The sequence below is a fragment of the Rhipicephalus sanguineus genome, chromosome 6 (assembly GCF_013339695.2).
Source record: "Rhipicephalus sanguineus isolate Rsan-2018 chromosome 6, BIME_Rsan_1.4, whole genome shotgun sequence".
Lineage (NCBI taxonomy): Eukaryota > Metazoa > Arthropoda > Arachnida > Ixodida > Ixodidae > Rhipicephalus > Rhipicephalus sanguineus.
Genome location: NC_051181.1, coordinates 137,573,409 through 137,590,617, shown reverse-complemented (window position 1 = coordinate 137,590,617; position 17,209 = coordinate 137,573,409). Strand labels below are relative to the sequence as shown.

The window sequence follows — 17,209 nt, the reverse complement described above, 5'->3', positions numbered from 1 at the left end:
ATTGCCTTTATCCTTTATTGCCTTTTTAAAGAATAGTTAAGGACACCTGAAGTTTTATATGTCGGAGAGAAGTTGGTGACTCATTCGTTTCTGATGCAGTGCGTGCAATGGGTCGAAGACGCCAAGCTGAACCAGCTGCGCAGGGAAGGCATCCGGTATTCCCGCATCTCATTGTGTGACAACGACATCTACTTCTTGCCTCGGAACATCGTGCACCAGTTCCGCACAGTGACTGCTGTGGCCAGTGTGGCCTGGCATGTGCGGCTGCGCCAGTACTATCCACATGAGAGCACGCCTACCCCCACGGCGGCTCCAAGTCCCGAAGAGGTGACGGTAAAGAAGGAGGTCAAAGTAGAAGACTCAAAGCCTCGAAAGCGAGAAGCCGACTCAAAGCCACCCAAGGAACCATCCGTCAAAAAGATCAAACTGGAGCCGGGAAAGGCACCCTCAGGAGAAAGAAAACCGGAGGAAACGGCAGCGGCTGCGCAATCGTCGTCGTCGTTACCGTCAACGCCGAAGAAACACAGCGGGGACAAGCACAAGTCCCACAAGGAAAAGAAGGAGAAGGTTAAGGAGCTCGATTTTAAGACCTCGTCTCACGAATCGAAAGCACAACAGCCACAGAAGGTTCATTTGTCTTCAGCGCATGGACCTAAGCCGCAGCTCCCGAAGACGCCCGCCGCGAAAGAACAGCAGGAGGTCAAAGTTGAAGCAGTACCTCAGCAGACATCGGTTTTGTCAGATAACCTCGATGGTCGAATAAAAGTAGAGCCTGTAGTTAAAGTAGAGCCTGTAGAGGACGATGCAACTGTCGGTGCCTGTGAGAACAACACTCGGGCGTTAATGTCGCCGTCGGCACCTTGCGAGTCACCCACTGCATCATCTGCCGAAACACCACAGACTTCAGTAACCACGCCTGGGCAGACAGTTGAAGCGTCAGGTGCTGTTGTTTCCTCGTCGGGCGCTTCCTCAGTGGTAACGGTGAGCCCATCAGCATCCAAGACAAGTCCTGGGGTAGCATCAACCAAAACTGGCAATTCTGCTGTGGCAATGTCGCTTCCTTCTGTTAAAAATGCCGTGGCTGTACCTACAGTAGCTTCATGTTTGAAAAACGATTCGACAGTACTTACAGACGTAACGCTGAATGACAAAGCCAACTGCGTTACGTCCTCAGAAGCTGCAACCAAGGTTAGCTCATCATTAGCAACATCTGCTTTAAAAACCTCTTCTGTGGTGACATCCACAGTAATTTCCAAAAGTAGCTCAACTACGAGTACGGTTTCTTTGAAGAACAACTCTTTAACAACAGCTGCTGCTTTGTCCGCGAAGAGCAATTCTGTGGCAAGTACTGCTTCTTCTAAAGCTCTCTCTACAGGAGTCAGCGTTGCTTCTTCCAAGAGCACTTCTACAATTTCCAGTACAGTTACTTCAAAGTCCAGCACCGTTGCCGGCAATACGGTTTCAACTAAGAACAATACTGCGTCAAGTACAAGGTGCAGTACTGTAATGAGCGTGCCACCTTCTTCAAAATCCACATCAAAGATCATTTCTACCGTTGGTGCTACGGCACCCTCAGGTAGCGGCTCGCTAGCTGCTAACGTTGCTGTTTCAGTCTCTAAATCTGATGCAGTTGCCTCCATGGTAGCACTGTCATCCCCCAGAGCCAGCTGTATAACCACAGCATCAAACTCTTTTACAAGCAAAAGCAGTTCCTCATCAACGGCTGCAACAACATCAAGGAACAGTTCCTCAACTGGAGTTTCTCTTCACAGCCCGAAGAGTAGTCATGTCACTGCATCTGCCACCTCAACTTCCAAGAGTAGTTTGGTAAACACGGCAGCCACAAAAGGAAGTGGTTCATCGGTTGCTGTTTCCGTACACGCGACATCAAAAACTGGTTTTAGCACAACCAGTGTAGCGCACCATGCAACATCTAAAGTTGGTTCCCTTGCATCTTCGCCATTCTCCAGAATCAGTTCCATGATTTCTACAGTTATGCATTCAGCCCCAAAAAGTAGTTCGATGGTTACATCGTCCGTAGCGATCTCTCCTCTAGAACTATTACTCCCTATCACAACAGCCACTACAGCATCGAAGATATCATCACTGGCAGTCTCTTCAACATCGCCAGCCAGTAAAGTCGTCTCTACATCCCTTGCCACGCGGCCCGTGTCAAGCTTGTTGATGTCCAGTGCACAAAGACCCATGATGGTTACGTCGGCTCCCCTGCCTTTGTCTCGAGTCCCGTCCTCTTCAATGCCTAGATCTGTGCCGACGTGCCATCGTTCCGGTACACCTCCTCTTCCTAGGCCCATGCCGCCGACTTCTCTTCCATCTTCTATCGTGCGAACGACAATGGCACCGCACATACCAGTGGCGCACATGAGGATGGCTCCTCCTTCGGTGTCACTGTCGTCGTCAGTTGCTCCTATCGGCCGCTACGACGATTTCACGCGGCACTTAGGGCCCCCGTCGAGTCCCATGTACAGGGACATGACCAAGCCGCCGGCATCGTTGTTGAGCCCGTCGTTGCCGCCCATAGCGGCTCCGGTCATGGTTCCATCGACCATGGCTCCCGTCACCCCCCATCTGTTAGCTCCCGCGGTCATGCCCCACCCTACGATTGTGGGACCGTTCGGAGAAGTTCCCGCCGCCTACCTGCCGTCCATGGCCCATCCGCCACCTCACTACGACGCAGCCGCGATGAACTACCTGGCCATGCCCAGCGGTGCCCCTGTCGCGTTCTCCGTGGCACCCACCTTCCCTGTTCCACCGCAGATGGGCATGCCGACATACTGCCAGCAGGTCGCACAGCCACCTCCGGTCCCTGCAGCGGCACCCGAGCCGGAGCAAGCGACGTTCGACGAATACGACGACCCGGGTACCCCGCTCATGGATGAAGAGCCCCTGCACGAATCGCCGACGCCTCCCCCGTACGATTGCCACCAACCCTTGAGGGCCGAGGACTGTTCCAAAGTTGTCAGGACATTGGACCTTCGGTGAGACGTTTCCTGGTGACCGTGCGCTCTAGCGGGTTTGGTGGTTTCAGTGTTCTTGTGGGGCACCAGCTTACATTATGTTCTGTGTGGAACTGTGTCCATTGCAGCTGGGCATAGCTTGACTGTTGCCCCTGCTTTCCCGACAGAACAACATAAGACAGAAACATTCGTTCCCCTTTGTGGTGGAAGCTACACGGTGCACTGCTTCCTTGTGAGCAGTGAGTGTGAGTTTAGCATACGCATTGTCACGCAGTTTCACTGTGCTCATTACAAACGCTGTGGTGAGGAGCACCTCCGCTCCGAATAAACCATCGCATGGAAGCGTCATTCGTTGTCATCACCATCATGACCTCCAGGCATGACTGAAAAAACTGTACAGCGTCGCAAGGTAATCATGAACTGCTGTTGTGGACGCTTGGATGACATCCCGATTGTCATTTCGCGTGCACACCTTTGCTGATAATGTTAAAAGTGAAGGCTTTCTTCTGTTCATTTGTATTGTGGTTTTGCGTTGGGGATTGTGATCATTGTGCGTGTCACATTAAGCCTGGCTTTGAGATCAAGCTACCCTTAATTGCTTTGTGCTTCAATCATGTCACAAAAACTGCTGGTAGCACAAATCTCTGTACGCCTTTTTTTTCCCTCACTTCTCTGGTCATATTTGTTTCGTGGGTCAGTATACTTGTTTCTTGTGCTTATTTGTAGTGTTACCACTTGGGCTGGTGCTTAAGTTTGATGCTTCATCGGACAGATGTTAAATGCCGACGAGCACACTGCATTTCGCCTCTTGACATGCTCCGAAAACGGTTGGTACGTAACGTGCGAGGGAACCACTGTCGGTACGAATGCAATTGATTTACTTCCCATTTTAATTTATTTAACATATACATTCAGTAGTCGAGAAGTTTATTCCGGCATGCCGTTGAGATTGAGCTCGGTTCCATTGACGCATGGTCCCTTCTCTTTTTTTCTGATTGTTTTAAGCAAACGGCAGAACATCTCAAGAAGTGCATGGACTGACCACACTGCACTAAGAACATTTATCATCATGTGTGTACTTTTTTTTTTTTTTTTTGAAATTCACAACTATGCTAGTTTGTGAACTGAATGCTGCATGTCTGCCTGCATGTAATGTAAAACTTGATGCTGTTTATAAAGGCCTGTTGTGTGTTAAATTGCATTTGAACACGCTCTAGACACTACCTACTACACAGGCACTTCACAGCTTGTGCATGCTTCAGTTTCTGTCGTGCAAAAATTTGTCTGGTGCTCCCAGTCTCCCGCTCTACATGCTTCCAGTAAGTAGCTGGCATGAATGCAAGATTTCCCGCTGTTCCTTGCTCCTATAATTTTCCTTCTTTCTAAATGCAGAGTGCCTGACCGAAGTTGTTTTGCATGAAACGAGCATGCTTCTTCACAGACAGGACAGACCTCACAACTGAGTGGTGCATCTGCTCGATCTTGTCGAAAGGAAGCACGCATGTTTCAAACAGTTGTGGCACGTTGCTGCCGTGCTTTCGCGGAGTCGAACAGCACTGACATTTTCCGTTAGCCAACCCGAGTGTGCGAGTAAAACTTTTTTTCCATGCAGTATTGTAGCGATTTAATTGTGTGGCAGTTTTTTGACCACAAACCCTTTGGGTACGTCAGCTCTCGCTATAAACGCCGATCAGTGAAGTCTATTTTTTCTAGCCTTGGTTCTCAGGTTATGTTTCACAGTCCTGGCTGCTCCTATTTAAGGCTGCATACCTGTTTTGGTTTACTGATATTTGGAATTTCCCAGTGATTAGGTCAATGACCTTGAATGTACTTTATTTAAATGAAGCTGTTAATGCAGGATTTAGTCTTGTTTTCTACATGATGCAACTCTGTGCAGACTTGGATTTTTTTTAATGCCGGTGGTATACAAGGTAATCCAGCATAATTGCTTGTTTTTGCGTGTGTGTGTGTGTGTGTGTGTGTTCGTACGTGACGAACCTTTGTTTCTGCAGAATATAAAAAGACTCCTCAATGACCCCTTGCGTGCCATGCTTTTGTTTTGAATTCTTATCAAAAATGGCCTTTTTTGCTGTGGAATCCTTTATGAAGGACAGTGTATACAATACTGCGATCATGTGCATGTTGTTACTATATAGGGAGAAATAACTTCACCAAGGTGCTGCGTTCGCACTTGGCAGGTTTTCTTTTTTTTTTTTCTTTCGAGAAACGCTTGCACTGAAGCACGATCATGGCACGTAAGGGGTTTGCAACAGTGCGCACTTTTATTTTTGCAAGGAGTGGTACACGTGAATGAAAGCTGTAAGAGATGTTTCGTTGTCATTGTTCTCTTAAGTCTTATTTATTCGCTTTTTTCTTTTCTTGCGTTTGGTTATTACTGGAAATACGACTTTGAAGAAGGTGGGAGCTTTCGGCAGCAAGATACGGTTCAGTTGAGAAAACACTGCGCGCATACGTCATTTAATGTTGAAAAAGGCACATTGCTATAGTTTTTAGCTGCAAAGGCTCATTCACTCCGGCGACTATCAGTGGTCACGTAACTGTTGCAGCTCAGTCACTCGCTGCTCGATCTTTCAGGCACACGACTGCAGTCATAAAGCTAGCAAACGAGTCGTATGTGCAGGAACAGGATGTCTGCTTCAGAATTGCCAGTTCCACTTAAAATAAGCGGATTTGGGCTCCTTTTTTTTTTTCGCTGAGTCGCTAGCAGAATTTTCCAGTTTGCCGCGTTTTTTGGGCTTGTTTGCATGTTTTTTCAGCAAATATAGTTATTTTAGCGATTGTCACGTTCACTAATATTGTTTGTCGATGACTTTATATCGTTGGGTGTTGAAGTCAAACGCACATTGGGGGAATCAACAATTAACATTTATCATGCACTGGCAAACGTGCATTCAACCCACAATGTTAAAAAGGAAATGTGTGCTTTCGTTCATAGTTGGGCATATTTCTGCTGTACAAAATATTTAGTGATTTTTTCAACTCCGCTTTATATTCGAGTGACATTTTTTTGTTATAATTAGAAATATTTTCAAGATTGGGAAAATTCATTAATTTTTTGCTTCTTTTGGGTTTCTTCGCGAAAGTCGCACCACTTTTCTTGAGCTTCTTTTGTGATAGTTTTGTGATAGTTGTGATGGTCGCTGGTGAGAATGAGGCCTAAGAAATGCACCGTCTTTGTTTTACTTTCATTTATACATGGAGCTTGATGCATTTTTCACACAAGGTTGTGCTTGTTTACTTTTTTTTTTTTTGGCGAGCATACCATTCCAGGACAAAAAAAAAGATTCACTACACTTGTATAGAGATATATATATATATATATATATATCTGGCAAACATTTTCAGAGCTTGCCAAAGATGGAAGTCCTAAAATGAAATAGAAGGTTTGGCAGTACTACTGCTGACGTGTAGCAGGGAACGATGATTCAGCTTTTCATCAGTTGTGCATTGCGATGAAGTGTTGAGTTGTTTGTGCTGCTTGGAATTATCGTCTCGTCTTTGTTTGTAGTTGTGGACCATTGAGCCTAGGTGCGGTGCCTCTGTCATGAAGGACAAAGAGGCAGTGGTGACCGATTTCTCTTTGTAAATAGGTTGAAAGCGCAGGGTGGCTTGTACTCTACTAGCGTGTAATGCCTCTTGGAGCATTGGACAAGCGCATCTCTGGAGGAACTTGGGGATTTAAAGTTTTGTCAGAGGGGCCCCAGAAAGATTGCATGGGATGAAGGAATTATGCTGAAGGATTGTCACATTGTGGAAGTAGAAATCCCTGCAGTTTGAATAAGTATTCAGTACAGCTTGCGCATTGTGCTGGTACTTCTACTGCAGCTGTTTCATTAATGACACGAAACAAATGTTAGGGATAATGAAAGGGAGAGAGAGCAAACATTAAAAATAAAAATAACTGCGACAATAGTTGGTGTTATGCTAAAGTCTGCACTGCTGCCTGCTTATGGGCTAAATAATTCTTAGCGATTAAAATTGGTTCCTAAATAGACGTAACCATGATTCTTCGCTACCATACATTGGCAATTTCTGAAACGTGATGCTAGTATCCGGCACTCGTGCAAGAGTTCTAGAGCAGTGAAAGGCCTTGTGTCCCAAGAGAGCTAGTACAGGCTACCCTGTGTGCTTCTGTATTGCTGTACATAGTTGTAGAATATGGCACGACACAGGCCCCCTAATGTAATGGTCTCCATCACGTGTTGTTTAGTGGACGTGCATTAGATTGCTGTAGGTGCCCCCTCCTCGTTTTTCTCAGTTCGCCCCCTTAAGCTAAGTGCTTGCTGTCAAAACACACACACAAAAGCATACGTCTTAAGTTATATCTCCTTGCATCATCCTGTTGGCAATGGTTCTTTGTGTTCCCTGTATGATACGAATGCACTGTAGATACACCCCTTTTTTCACTGCAACCACACACACACTCTGGGGGACAGGCTGGTGACCAATAAAACACTGCTTCTTTACCGCCGTTGCCTCTCGTAGGTCTCGTGTTCTTTTGTCACTTGTCTCTGCCAAGCAGAGCTGCTGACCACTCTCATTAAATACTTTTTTTGACAGCGGAACTGCAAGTCAAGCCTGCGCCGTCCGGCGTCACTCAGGTCACGTGACCAGAGGGAGGAATGAATGAAGAAACGAAATGATGATGATGATAATGCTAAATCATGATGGTGATGATGATGGCGCTCGAAAGGATACTACCGTATTTACTCGAATCTAGGCCGGCCCCGATTCTAAGCCGACCCCCGAAATTCGCAAGGCCAGAAAAGTAAAAAAAACCTATTCATTGTACTCGAATCTAAGCCGACCCCCCCACTTTCGCACATCGTTTTTTCGAAAAAAACATGGCTGATCCCTCCGTCATAGGAATCGGTATAACACGAAAGTGAAACGTGTCTTCACAGAAGTACTGCTTATTGTGTAGTGATATATGAGAGCTTGCACAATGTCTATTCGTGTTTGGCAGCTATAGCACCGTTTGACGTGAATGCACCCATGTTGACAGCATGTCTCTATCGCGACGACTAACGCCCATGATCATGATTAAACCGTTGTGGTAGCTGACGGTGTGAACATATATCTGGACACAGCGAATCTTGAATCCCGCGTAAGGATGATATCAACAAGCTCATAATCAACACTGGTACCCGGTATGCACTTCTTCAAAGCGTCGTCAATTAAGGAGAGAAACGGCACGGTGTGCGCTTTCTAGTAATGGGTAGCCGACGCCCGTGCTCATGCATACATAACACACACTGCGCTTCAGGAACACGGGAGGTAGAGGTTCGTAGCCTGAGCCGCAAACGCGTGCGTCCCGCTGGCCTCTGTCTCGCAGGCGCTGCTCTCGCTCCACCAAGGCACGACATTCGCCCGTCGAAATCGCGTCCTTTCTGCAACGCGTGTTGCAGCAGTTTTGTTAGTCGGTGCTCTCGCAATTGAAGCAGTCGGCGGCGGAGAAATCCATAGAGTTAATATACTGACTCTAGAGGAAAAGCTGGGCCGCGAGACCTATAACCACAAGAACGCTGACATCTTGGAACGTTGTCATTCTTGCCATCACATATCAATCCTAAAGAAGCATCTGCACAATCAAAAACTTGCGGATATTGTTTTGTGTTTATTTTGAATACGTCTACGAAAGAATACGACGGCTATTTATGCAATTTACTGCGCGCGAAAAGGAGCGTTTGCAGGCTTGTTAACTAGATGGCACCACCATATCAACACTCGCGAGTACGCGAGTGTGTGCCTGCGGCCGATTGCGGTTTGCGCGTCGTGTTAAAGCCCCTGGAACTTCGTTCGCGTCGTGTATCTCGTAGTTGTCATAGTGTCCCGTTGTGTGCGTTTTCTGTCGCCGCATACCACTCGACTTCATGTGACAGCCCTTTTTTCTTTCGAGCTGGGAACTTCAGTGCATCAGTGCAAACCAGGACGGACGGCAAAGAAGAGGAGAGGCAAGCCGTGAAAGTTATGTACGAACTAGTCGCAACCGATTTTTTAAATACTTTTTAACGGCGATAAAGCTTCGTGGGCCGTGTAACTTTAGTTTCGATTGAAGGTTTCGGGAGATGTCTCACTCACATTCGCCGCTGCATGCTGCAATCGACATTTTTCTGCTTTACGGCTCTCTGCGCTGAAGTACGGCAGCAATGAGCTGAAAAGAACGTGGATACAGGTATCTCGCCATTGCAAGTCGAATCAGCGCGCGACCCCGGCCTACGGACTTTGCTTCGAGCTGCGAATCTGTCGAGTGACCTTTGTGCCAGCGAACGGAGAAACTTTGGTAGGGAGTGCCTAGTAAAAACCATGCACAAACAGGTGGAAATTTTAACTGTTATCAACCCGACCAGCTGCACAGACAACTGTACACTAACACACGGCTTCACGCATCAAAACACAGCTGATGTTCTCTGAACAGCGCGTAGCTGGCTTAGGTTGGTAGATTAAAACTGATTACTACCGTCAAATATAGCAAGCGTCTCAGGGTCTGGCAACGCTGGCAACGATCGTTTTGTTCCATCATGGCGGAACCCATGCGGTTATAGGTTTCAATGCATGGGCCCTATGGGGAGCTTTTCCTCTAGTGTCAGTATATTAACTCTATGGAGAAATCCCTTTGGTGCACGTGGAAGCTACACTACTCCGACGAGCCGACGCACGCTAACACGAAGCCAAAGGTGAAGAACGTAACTGCGTCAAGGGTGCCTCGACGACGCCAGCGCGGCCAGTCTACCTCTCTGGTATCGAGACGCTTTAACCATGACCTCTGATATCGCGTGCAATCACGGGTGCAATCTCGGAGTAAGCGCTAGTAAGTGTCGATCGTGAAGCATTACCTCTTTTCACATCTCACAGAGGGCGGCACCGCCCCGCTCCGCCCGCCGCGAAAGAGAGTGTGTGAAAGATATAAGGCGCGTTCGCGCTGCATGCATCTAGCATCTCCCGACTTAGCTTAGTCGGTAGAGCATCGGGCGCTTGCCGTCGCGGCCGCAACGTCGTGGGTTCGATTCCCAGCGGGGTGTCTTTTTCTTGGTTTTTTTCTTTCTCAGCAGTTGGTGTCCATTTTATCAACGTCATATCCGTGACGGATGTACTTGGTGGACCCCGGCATAAAACACTTTCGTGTTAAAAACATCGGCTTAGATTCGAGTAAATACGGTAAGTTGTCTCTGCACTCGCGCGCTTACAGCGTAGCTATCTGACGGTTCTCCCCGTTCTCCCTGTGTGGAACTGGCAGAATTTTCTTTTTGTATGTGGTGGGCGGTTTTCTAGCAGGTAAAACTTGAGATTTCACTAGGTGGGAACCTGGGGACAGTGGCAATACAGTCGAACCTTCTTGTAACAAAGTACCATCGAAATCATAAATTAGTCCGTTATATTCGACATCCGTTGTAACAGTAGAGATAGAAATCGGCTATCTGGCACGTGTAATAATCCTAGATACGAAAATGCATTATTCTAGGCTTCAAACCTACTATAACTGAGGTAATCCTAACCAGGGGTGCTATTCTGGACACTCAAATTCCGCCATATTGTCAAATTTCGTAATGGCGGCATTTTAGGCCAATCAGAGAGGCCAGCAGCCCTCTGTACCAATCAGAATTGACTAATGGCGGAATTTGACAATGTCCAGAATAACACCCCAGTCTCCTTGTGGCTGTGCTTGATTTTCTTCAACGTTGGACATGTGGCGCCACCCTCCGCCGTCACGTGATCTTCCAATGCTTTACCGTTCAGTTCATGCGGTTGCGTAACCATTCAAATGTGATTTTTGTGCGCTGGCTTACCGAAATTTCCGCAACTTAACAAAACGATTAAAAGTATTGACATTCAAGTTTTGAGCCTCGCGCGAAGCAAATATTTCTTCGTTACAGCCGATATCGCGGTGGCTCTCACCTTTTCGGTTTTGTTATAAAGAGAATAAATGTCACTGAAATGAAGCGTGACCAACCAAAGTTCGTACTTAGTTCGCTATAACCGATAATCCGCTATATCAGTGTTCGTTATAACGAGGATAATGTTCGCAACATTAGCGTAGCCAGAGTTTTTTTTTTTTTTGGTGGGGTTCAACCATACTTTATGCATCTTCTTTCGTGCGTTTGTATGTGTGCGTGTATATATGCACATGCAAAATTGAAAAATTTCGGTGGGGGATGTTTGAGCCCCCCCCCCCCCCCCCCATGGCTACGCCACTGGCTCGCAAGTGCCAGTTGGATGCTTGGAAGAGCGAAAATCCTGATTCGGGCTTCATGTGTGGCCGTCTGCCAAAACCTGTTGGTGTGTTGATACTTATGACGTGGGGGAATACGCATTGTGAATGGCACTTCCAAGGAGCTTGAACACTTACAAAAAAAAAAAAAAACCTTGTGCAGCTGTGTTCATTTAGGTGCGTAAGTTGAAAACACAGTTTCTTCGATAATGAATGTTTTGCAGACTGCCTTAAAATTGGGGACTGCCTGAACTGCCATGTCGGTGATCGTTTGTCGCTAGAATCCCCATTTCAGTTTATAAATATGTGGGCATAATTTTGGATGTTCTTCGCTCGAATACATCAAAGTGCTAGTGCATGTTTAAGTGCACTTCGATTTCTTTTCTCGAGGAAAAAATACATGCATGTTACAAGAGGTTTCCCTGGTGTGTTGTCATGGAAACGAGCGAATGTAATTGGTTGGCGCATCTATGCTAATATGATGAGCAAGAGGAATTAGATGGATCTAAAGGGGTTAAATTTTCAGTAACAGCCGCACGAAGAAAACAGACTGTGAAAGCAAGGGAAGCTTAGGGTGAATGCACGGAGCCTCGCAGCTATGCGGTGGAACATTTTACCTCATTTTGTACCACCTAGCGGCACAATTAAGTAACAGATAGGCGCAACTGCTGCCTTGGAAAGCGTCTACAAGGGTACAAGCGCCCTTCGGGTTCGTGGGCGTAGGTTGGGCTCCGGGCACCCCCTTTTCCTCGTCGCTGCTACTTGTACAATGTAAATACTAAACTCGTATCTCCTTGTTATGTTATGAAGTAAACGCACAGCAAAGCCTGCGCTTGAGCTCCACATCAACCGCCATGGCCGTGAGTGAGTAGCGCTGGAATCCGCCTTTTTTCACGATGCCCCTGCGCATGCGCCCTATCCCCTAGCGGAAAAGTCGGGAAATGCCTCATGATCTCGGAGGCTTTTGTTCTGACCATTCTGCTTGCCCCAGCCCCTACCAGAACCTCAGAGGGCAGCACAAGAAAATGTAAACGGTGGATTACACTCCCGGGGCTTATCATTTAGGCGTGCATAATAAATACGGAAAGTGAATGGGGCTATTAATTGGTAAAGGCGCAACGAAAGTAACTCGGAGATGTGGGTTAGGCTACGCAATACAGCTGGTGGTCTTTTCAACTTTCATTCGCCTCTTCCTTACTATAGTATCTGCATTTTAGTTGAACGCGCATGGCACTCGATTTCCGACTAGGCTTTCTCTGGCTGCGTTGTCAATTTTCTTCATGTGCGAATTATCGTTGGACAAGGTCACATTTGCAGCTACGCCTTTAGGTTTGTCATAAAAAGCTCGATTGATGGCGTTCATAAAATGCATATTTTATATATTCACTTCAGCATTGTCGCGAGTGAATAATGACTGTCGGTTAGGTGCGGGCGTGTTGACAGCGGCGGAGCCATTGGGAGAAGTAGGGCCGTAGGCAGTAAATTTTTTCGGGGCAGGTTCTGCCACCCTTTATGGATGTCCGTGCACGTGTTCGTATGTGCGCGTGTATATATCCACATGCAAAATTCACAAATACCGGGGTGAGGGGAGGGAAGGGGGAGAGCTGAACACGTCTTTACCCCCTGGCTACGCCAATGGGGGGAAGGGTAGAAGCCTCCGCCCCCATCTCCCCCAACCATAAGATATGTATCATCGCACACAACAACACGCTAGATCAGTCGCTTGCTCAGCACCCTCTTTTCAGTCAAGGGCGCACACAAATTAAACTGAATGGTGCCCTGAAGCAGCTGATTAAAAACGGAACTATGTCACTGTCGACCAAATATCATTAATCAACACAACGTAATGAGCAGGGGCGTAGCCAGAAATTTTTTTCTGGGGGGGGGGGGGGGTCAACCATACCTTATATATGTTCGTGCGTGCGTTTGTATGTGTGCGTGTATATTTACGCAAGCAAAACTGAAAAATTTCGGGGGGGGGGGGGTTGAACCCCCCAACCCCTGGTAATGAGTGGAGCAGCAGTAACCCAGAGTGTCGCTATGTCGACGTAGCCGAGCGTCGGAGTCGCCAAAAAAGAGATGACTTCACTATTAGCGGAATGACGTCAACAGCAATATCTTTCCTCCATTTTCAACTGGAAAGCTTGTGGAAGTTGACCGTACGGAGGCAGTGCGGAACGCCTTTATTGGAACCGACAGTGAACGATAGCCGCGTGGTAAGGTGATATGCACTGCAAACATTTTAGCGACGACACGTACCCCGTGGTGGCGTTATCTGTTAAGTGTAAAGACAATCAGCAGATGCTAAACAACAGAGCACAAGTTTGGTACGAAATATAGAGGAGCACACACAGCACAGGACAAGCGATAGCTTAACCTGTGCTATGTGCGCTCTTCTATGACCCGTACCGAATTTGCACTCCACAGTTAAGCATTATGAACAACTAGCCCAGCGACAAATTCTCCTAAGCAATCACCAGAAGCGTGCTTCTCCGCAGGAAGACTTGTATTGTGGGAAAGCCATCTTCAACGAATCTTTCTTGCCGGGTCATTTAACACACACATACGTGCACGCACAGTCGTATTTGTATGCACGAACGCTATCCTTTTTGACCTTATTGCAAGCGTTCGCAAACGACTTCCGAGCTGCGATTATGGAGGTCACGTGTTACTGAGTGGTCTGCATGGAAGCGATAAAGAAGCAAAATGACTATTGCACTACCGCGCTTCTTGTTGTCTGTTAAAGTTTAGACTACTGTTGTTATTATTACCCTTCATTTCTTCACCCGTTTTAGAGCGTCATTAGCTTACCATGAGACATTTTCCTGGGGCTACAATTGCTTTCGGAGTTTTGAAACAAATTTCACAAGAAAGCCCGTAGCTCGACATGTTTATCGCAATGCACTGAATTATATCGCATAATTAATTCTCGAAAACCATGAAGCCTGCATGAGCATTTGGCAAACTCAAACTTCGCGGTAGAGGTAGACGGCAACGAGGACTGTAACCTTGCCAGTGACGACCATGACATGACAAAAACCAACTTCTTTTAACCTCTACGCGGCCTACTTTATCTAAGAGGCCATGGTACTCGTACATTCTACAACGCCTTTTTCATGTCTAAGCATTGAACGTTTCAGATGTCCTATTAAGTCAACGAGTTTGATCTATCGCATATGCCAAAACATGAGGAAACTAGTGCGATTTCAAACGCCCTGGATATTCGGCACCTTGCATTTTTTTTTTCTTCAGTTAAGGCATATAGGCGATGCTGAAATCTGTAAGAAAAGCAAGAAATTATGCCTTATCTACTTTATCAGATTTACACGCTCGGAGCCGTGCGGGGATGCTTTAAAAAATGCATGCTTCGAGGACTGACCGACAGAGCTCTCAGAGCTCTGGCTCGGCTTGGGGCTACAGCCGGAGCTTTCTAGCCGTAGTCCGAGAGACGGCGGCCGCCCGTAAAAAGTGATCGAGCGAGGGAGAGAATTCTCTTGTCGTAAAAAGTGGAAGGGAGAAGAGAGAGAGAAGGGAGGAGAGGGCAGCGTTTGGCGCGCCGCACCGAAAAGAAGCCAGAGCCGTAGCCGTCGGCAGAGCAGGGCCAAGCCCACCACCACCCGGCGCTTCTGCGTGCAAACACACACACTGCCGCCGCAGCCGCTTGCTCCGCCGTCTCTCCCGTCCCGGCGCCGCAGAGAGCTCCGCTGTCGTCGATACCGCGAGCCGCGCATCGGCCGGGCTCACCGCCGCGCGGTTTCTTTCCCATCTTTGCTTGTGTTGGCGTGCAGACGAAGTTGTCGCACACGGCAGGCCCATGATTAACACCTTCTGGAATCTGTGCCGCGCCTGCCCCATACCGGCAGAGAGCAAGGTAAGACGCCGCCGATGAAGTTTTTTTTCCTCCTCATAGCCGCAGGAGGCTGCGCCGTCGTGCACCTAGGCCTAACGGTGAAGTACGCCCGTCTGCAGCTCCCGCTGACGCGCGTGGGAAGCGTGTTTCCCGGTTTTGTTTTGCGGGGGCCCTTGGTGACCGGAAAACCGCTCTCTCGCGTGATTCATGGTCGCGTGCGCTCGCACGGTTTCTCAGCGAGCCGCAACGCGCAGAGAGAAGCTGTTTTCTATTTCGGCGAGTCCAAGGAGCGCTGTGAGTGTCAATGCGCGGCGCTGCTCTAGCGCTGTATTATCGGGCGGAGAAACGACGGATATTTGTAAACATCGCTCCATCACGGCCGCTTCAGCGTTTGGCCGCTCGGCCCTAGAATCTCGCTTAACCTCTCGACGCAGGTTATTTGTGCGTTAAGCGAACACTGACAAGACGGAAAGAAAAAGCAACGTGGAACCGCCATATTCAAGTGATATACTAGGGGTTTTATGGTTTCGCACCTCGTATCGTGTAGGTGCGGTCGCCGTAAATCGGTTCCTCTTTTCTTTGTTGCACTTGATAGCTGTGCGAGCGTAATTCAATTACCTTATTAAAGAAATTAGCGATATTGCCAGGCTATCTCTGTAACCTTTAATCACGGGAAACCGGTGCAATATGTCTAGACAGCACAATCCATTCACGTAATGAATAGCCTGCTAGGTAGAGCTGGCTTTACTTAGTACAACTGGTCTCATTACGAACAAAGCTCTTTTTCTACGCGACGGCAGGCGATCATACTGCAGCACAACTTCCTTTCTGCTCAATCCTGTCGGTAGCTTTATATTTCCTTGATTTTTTCGCTAAAAAATTACATTATTGAGACGACAGTGTTTCCTTTACAGCTTCCGCGTTCCATATCTATTCCATCTTTTCCGGCAGTAATGTTAACAGTTAAGAACAACAGCCGGCTTGTAATAACCACACTATGAGTGCATATCAAACTCGATATCTTCATAGTTTTCATTATAAATAGTTTTCCTTTTTTCTTGCTATAAAGATTTAAACCTGGCGGTTCTCTGTATTTTCATTCTCCAAGCGTGTTCCCTGACGACCTTATTAGTTTTCTGATCTAACGAGTTCTAGCGATCCGCCTTTTGTAAATAATTGTTCTTCAGCAGAGATGTCGCTTCCCGTGAATCATCATATCGCCACTCGCAATGTTTTTCATAGCGCTCGCAATAGTACGGATAACGTGCGTCTACTAGCTTGAAATTTGTCCATTTTCTCTTAAAATAAACGGGAGAAGGTCGTGTTGAAAATTGACATTGAGCAATAATAAGATAAAACCAATCTATCTTGATAGTTTTCACACTGTGACTTGCACGAACTCCTTTCAAAACTTAATGAAAAAAAATTGAAGTCTCTTCGAATTGGGGCCCCGTCGCTGAAGTATAGAGACGGAACATCTAAAGTATAGGGTCATGATATTCATCTCTCGCTACCATTATAATAGGCTTATAGGTCGCATTTCTTTACCACGATGTTCCAAATATATGCCACACATGACGAAAGGGGCGTTCCCGCCGTCTTTAACGAGCACTATGCTTCCTAATTGGCCTCGCGAACCCTATACGCTCCCTTGGGCATCAACCCGAGAAATACCATGCCGCCATATTCCGCCTTCTCTTCCGTATAGGAGAGCTAATCAGCGTGTCATCGACCTTTTATATAACCGTGATCAGTGACCCATCACTGAAACGATGCAGTAATGTTGGCTGCGTAGTGGGAGTCAAACTTCGATTTAAGGCTTCTTCTACGAATATCGCGTTCGGACGAAAGAAACAGAATTGTGCCTTTATTTGTTTGTTCGTTTGTTTTTGCTCTAGATAGCTGCATAAACTGTTTCTCAGCTTAACGAAGTTGTGATAAAACGAGGCGATCTGCGACAGATGTGCGAGACATTGATGGATCGATGTTCAGCAGCTCTGACCACTAAGCTCCAAGCAAAAAAATAAAGAGTATGCGTTACTATTTTCGGTGAGTCCTGACGTGCAACGTTATATGACTCTTTTTAAAGAGACATTAACTCTCTTTGGGGTCCCGCGACTCTCCTACGAGAGTATAACGATCATCAAAGAG

General features: G+C 47.1%; 2 protein-coding genes across 2 annotated transcripts in view; both read left to right on the top strand.

The window, feature by feature from the left end:
- Positions 1-7,467, top strand: part of LOC119396513 (uncharacterized) — a 43,842-nt gene extending 36,375 nt beyond the window's left edge. The window contains 1 exon segment of the mRNA XM_037663768.2: positions 100-7,467. Coding sequence (XP_037519696.1) covers positions 100-3,003 — 2,904 coding nt within the window. The 3' untranslated portion in view covers positions 3,004-7,467.
- Positions 7,468-14,860: 7,393 nt separating this feature from the next.
- LOC119396510 (neurofilament heavy polypeptide) overlaps positions 14,861-17,209 on the top strand; it is an 84,638-nt gene continuing 82,289 nt past the window's right edge. The window contains exon 1 of the mRNA XM_049416604.1: positions 14,861-15,079. Within this exon, the coding sequence (XP_049272561.1) occupies positions 15,023-15,079 (57 nt within the window). The 5' untranslated portion in view covers positions 14,861-15,022. The remainder of the gene's footprint in view (positions 15,080-17,209) is intronic.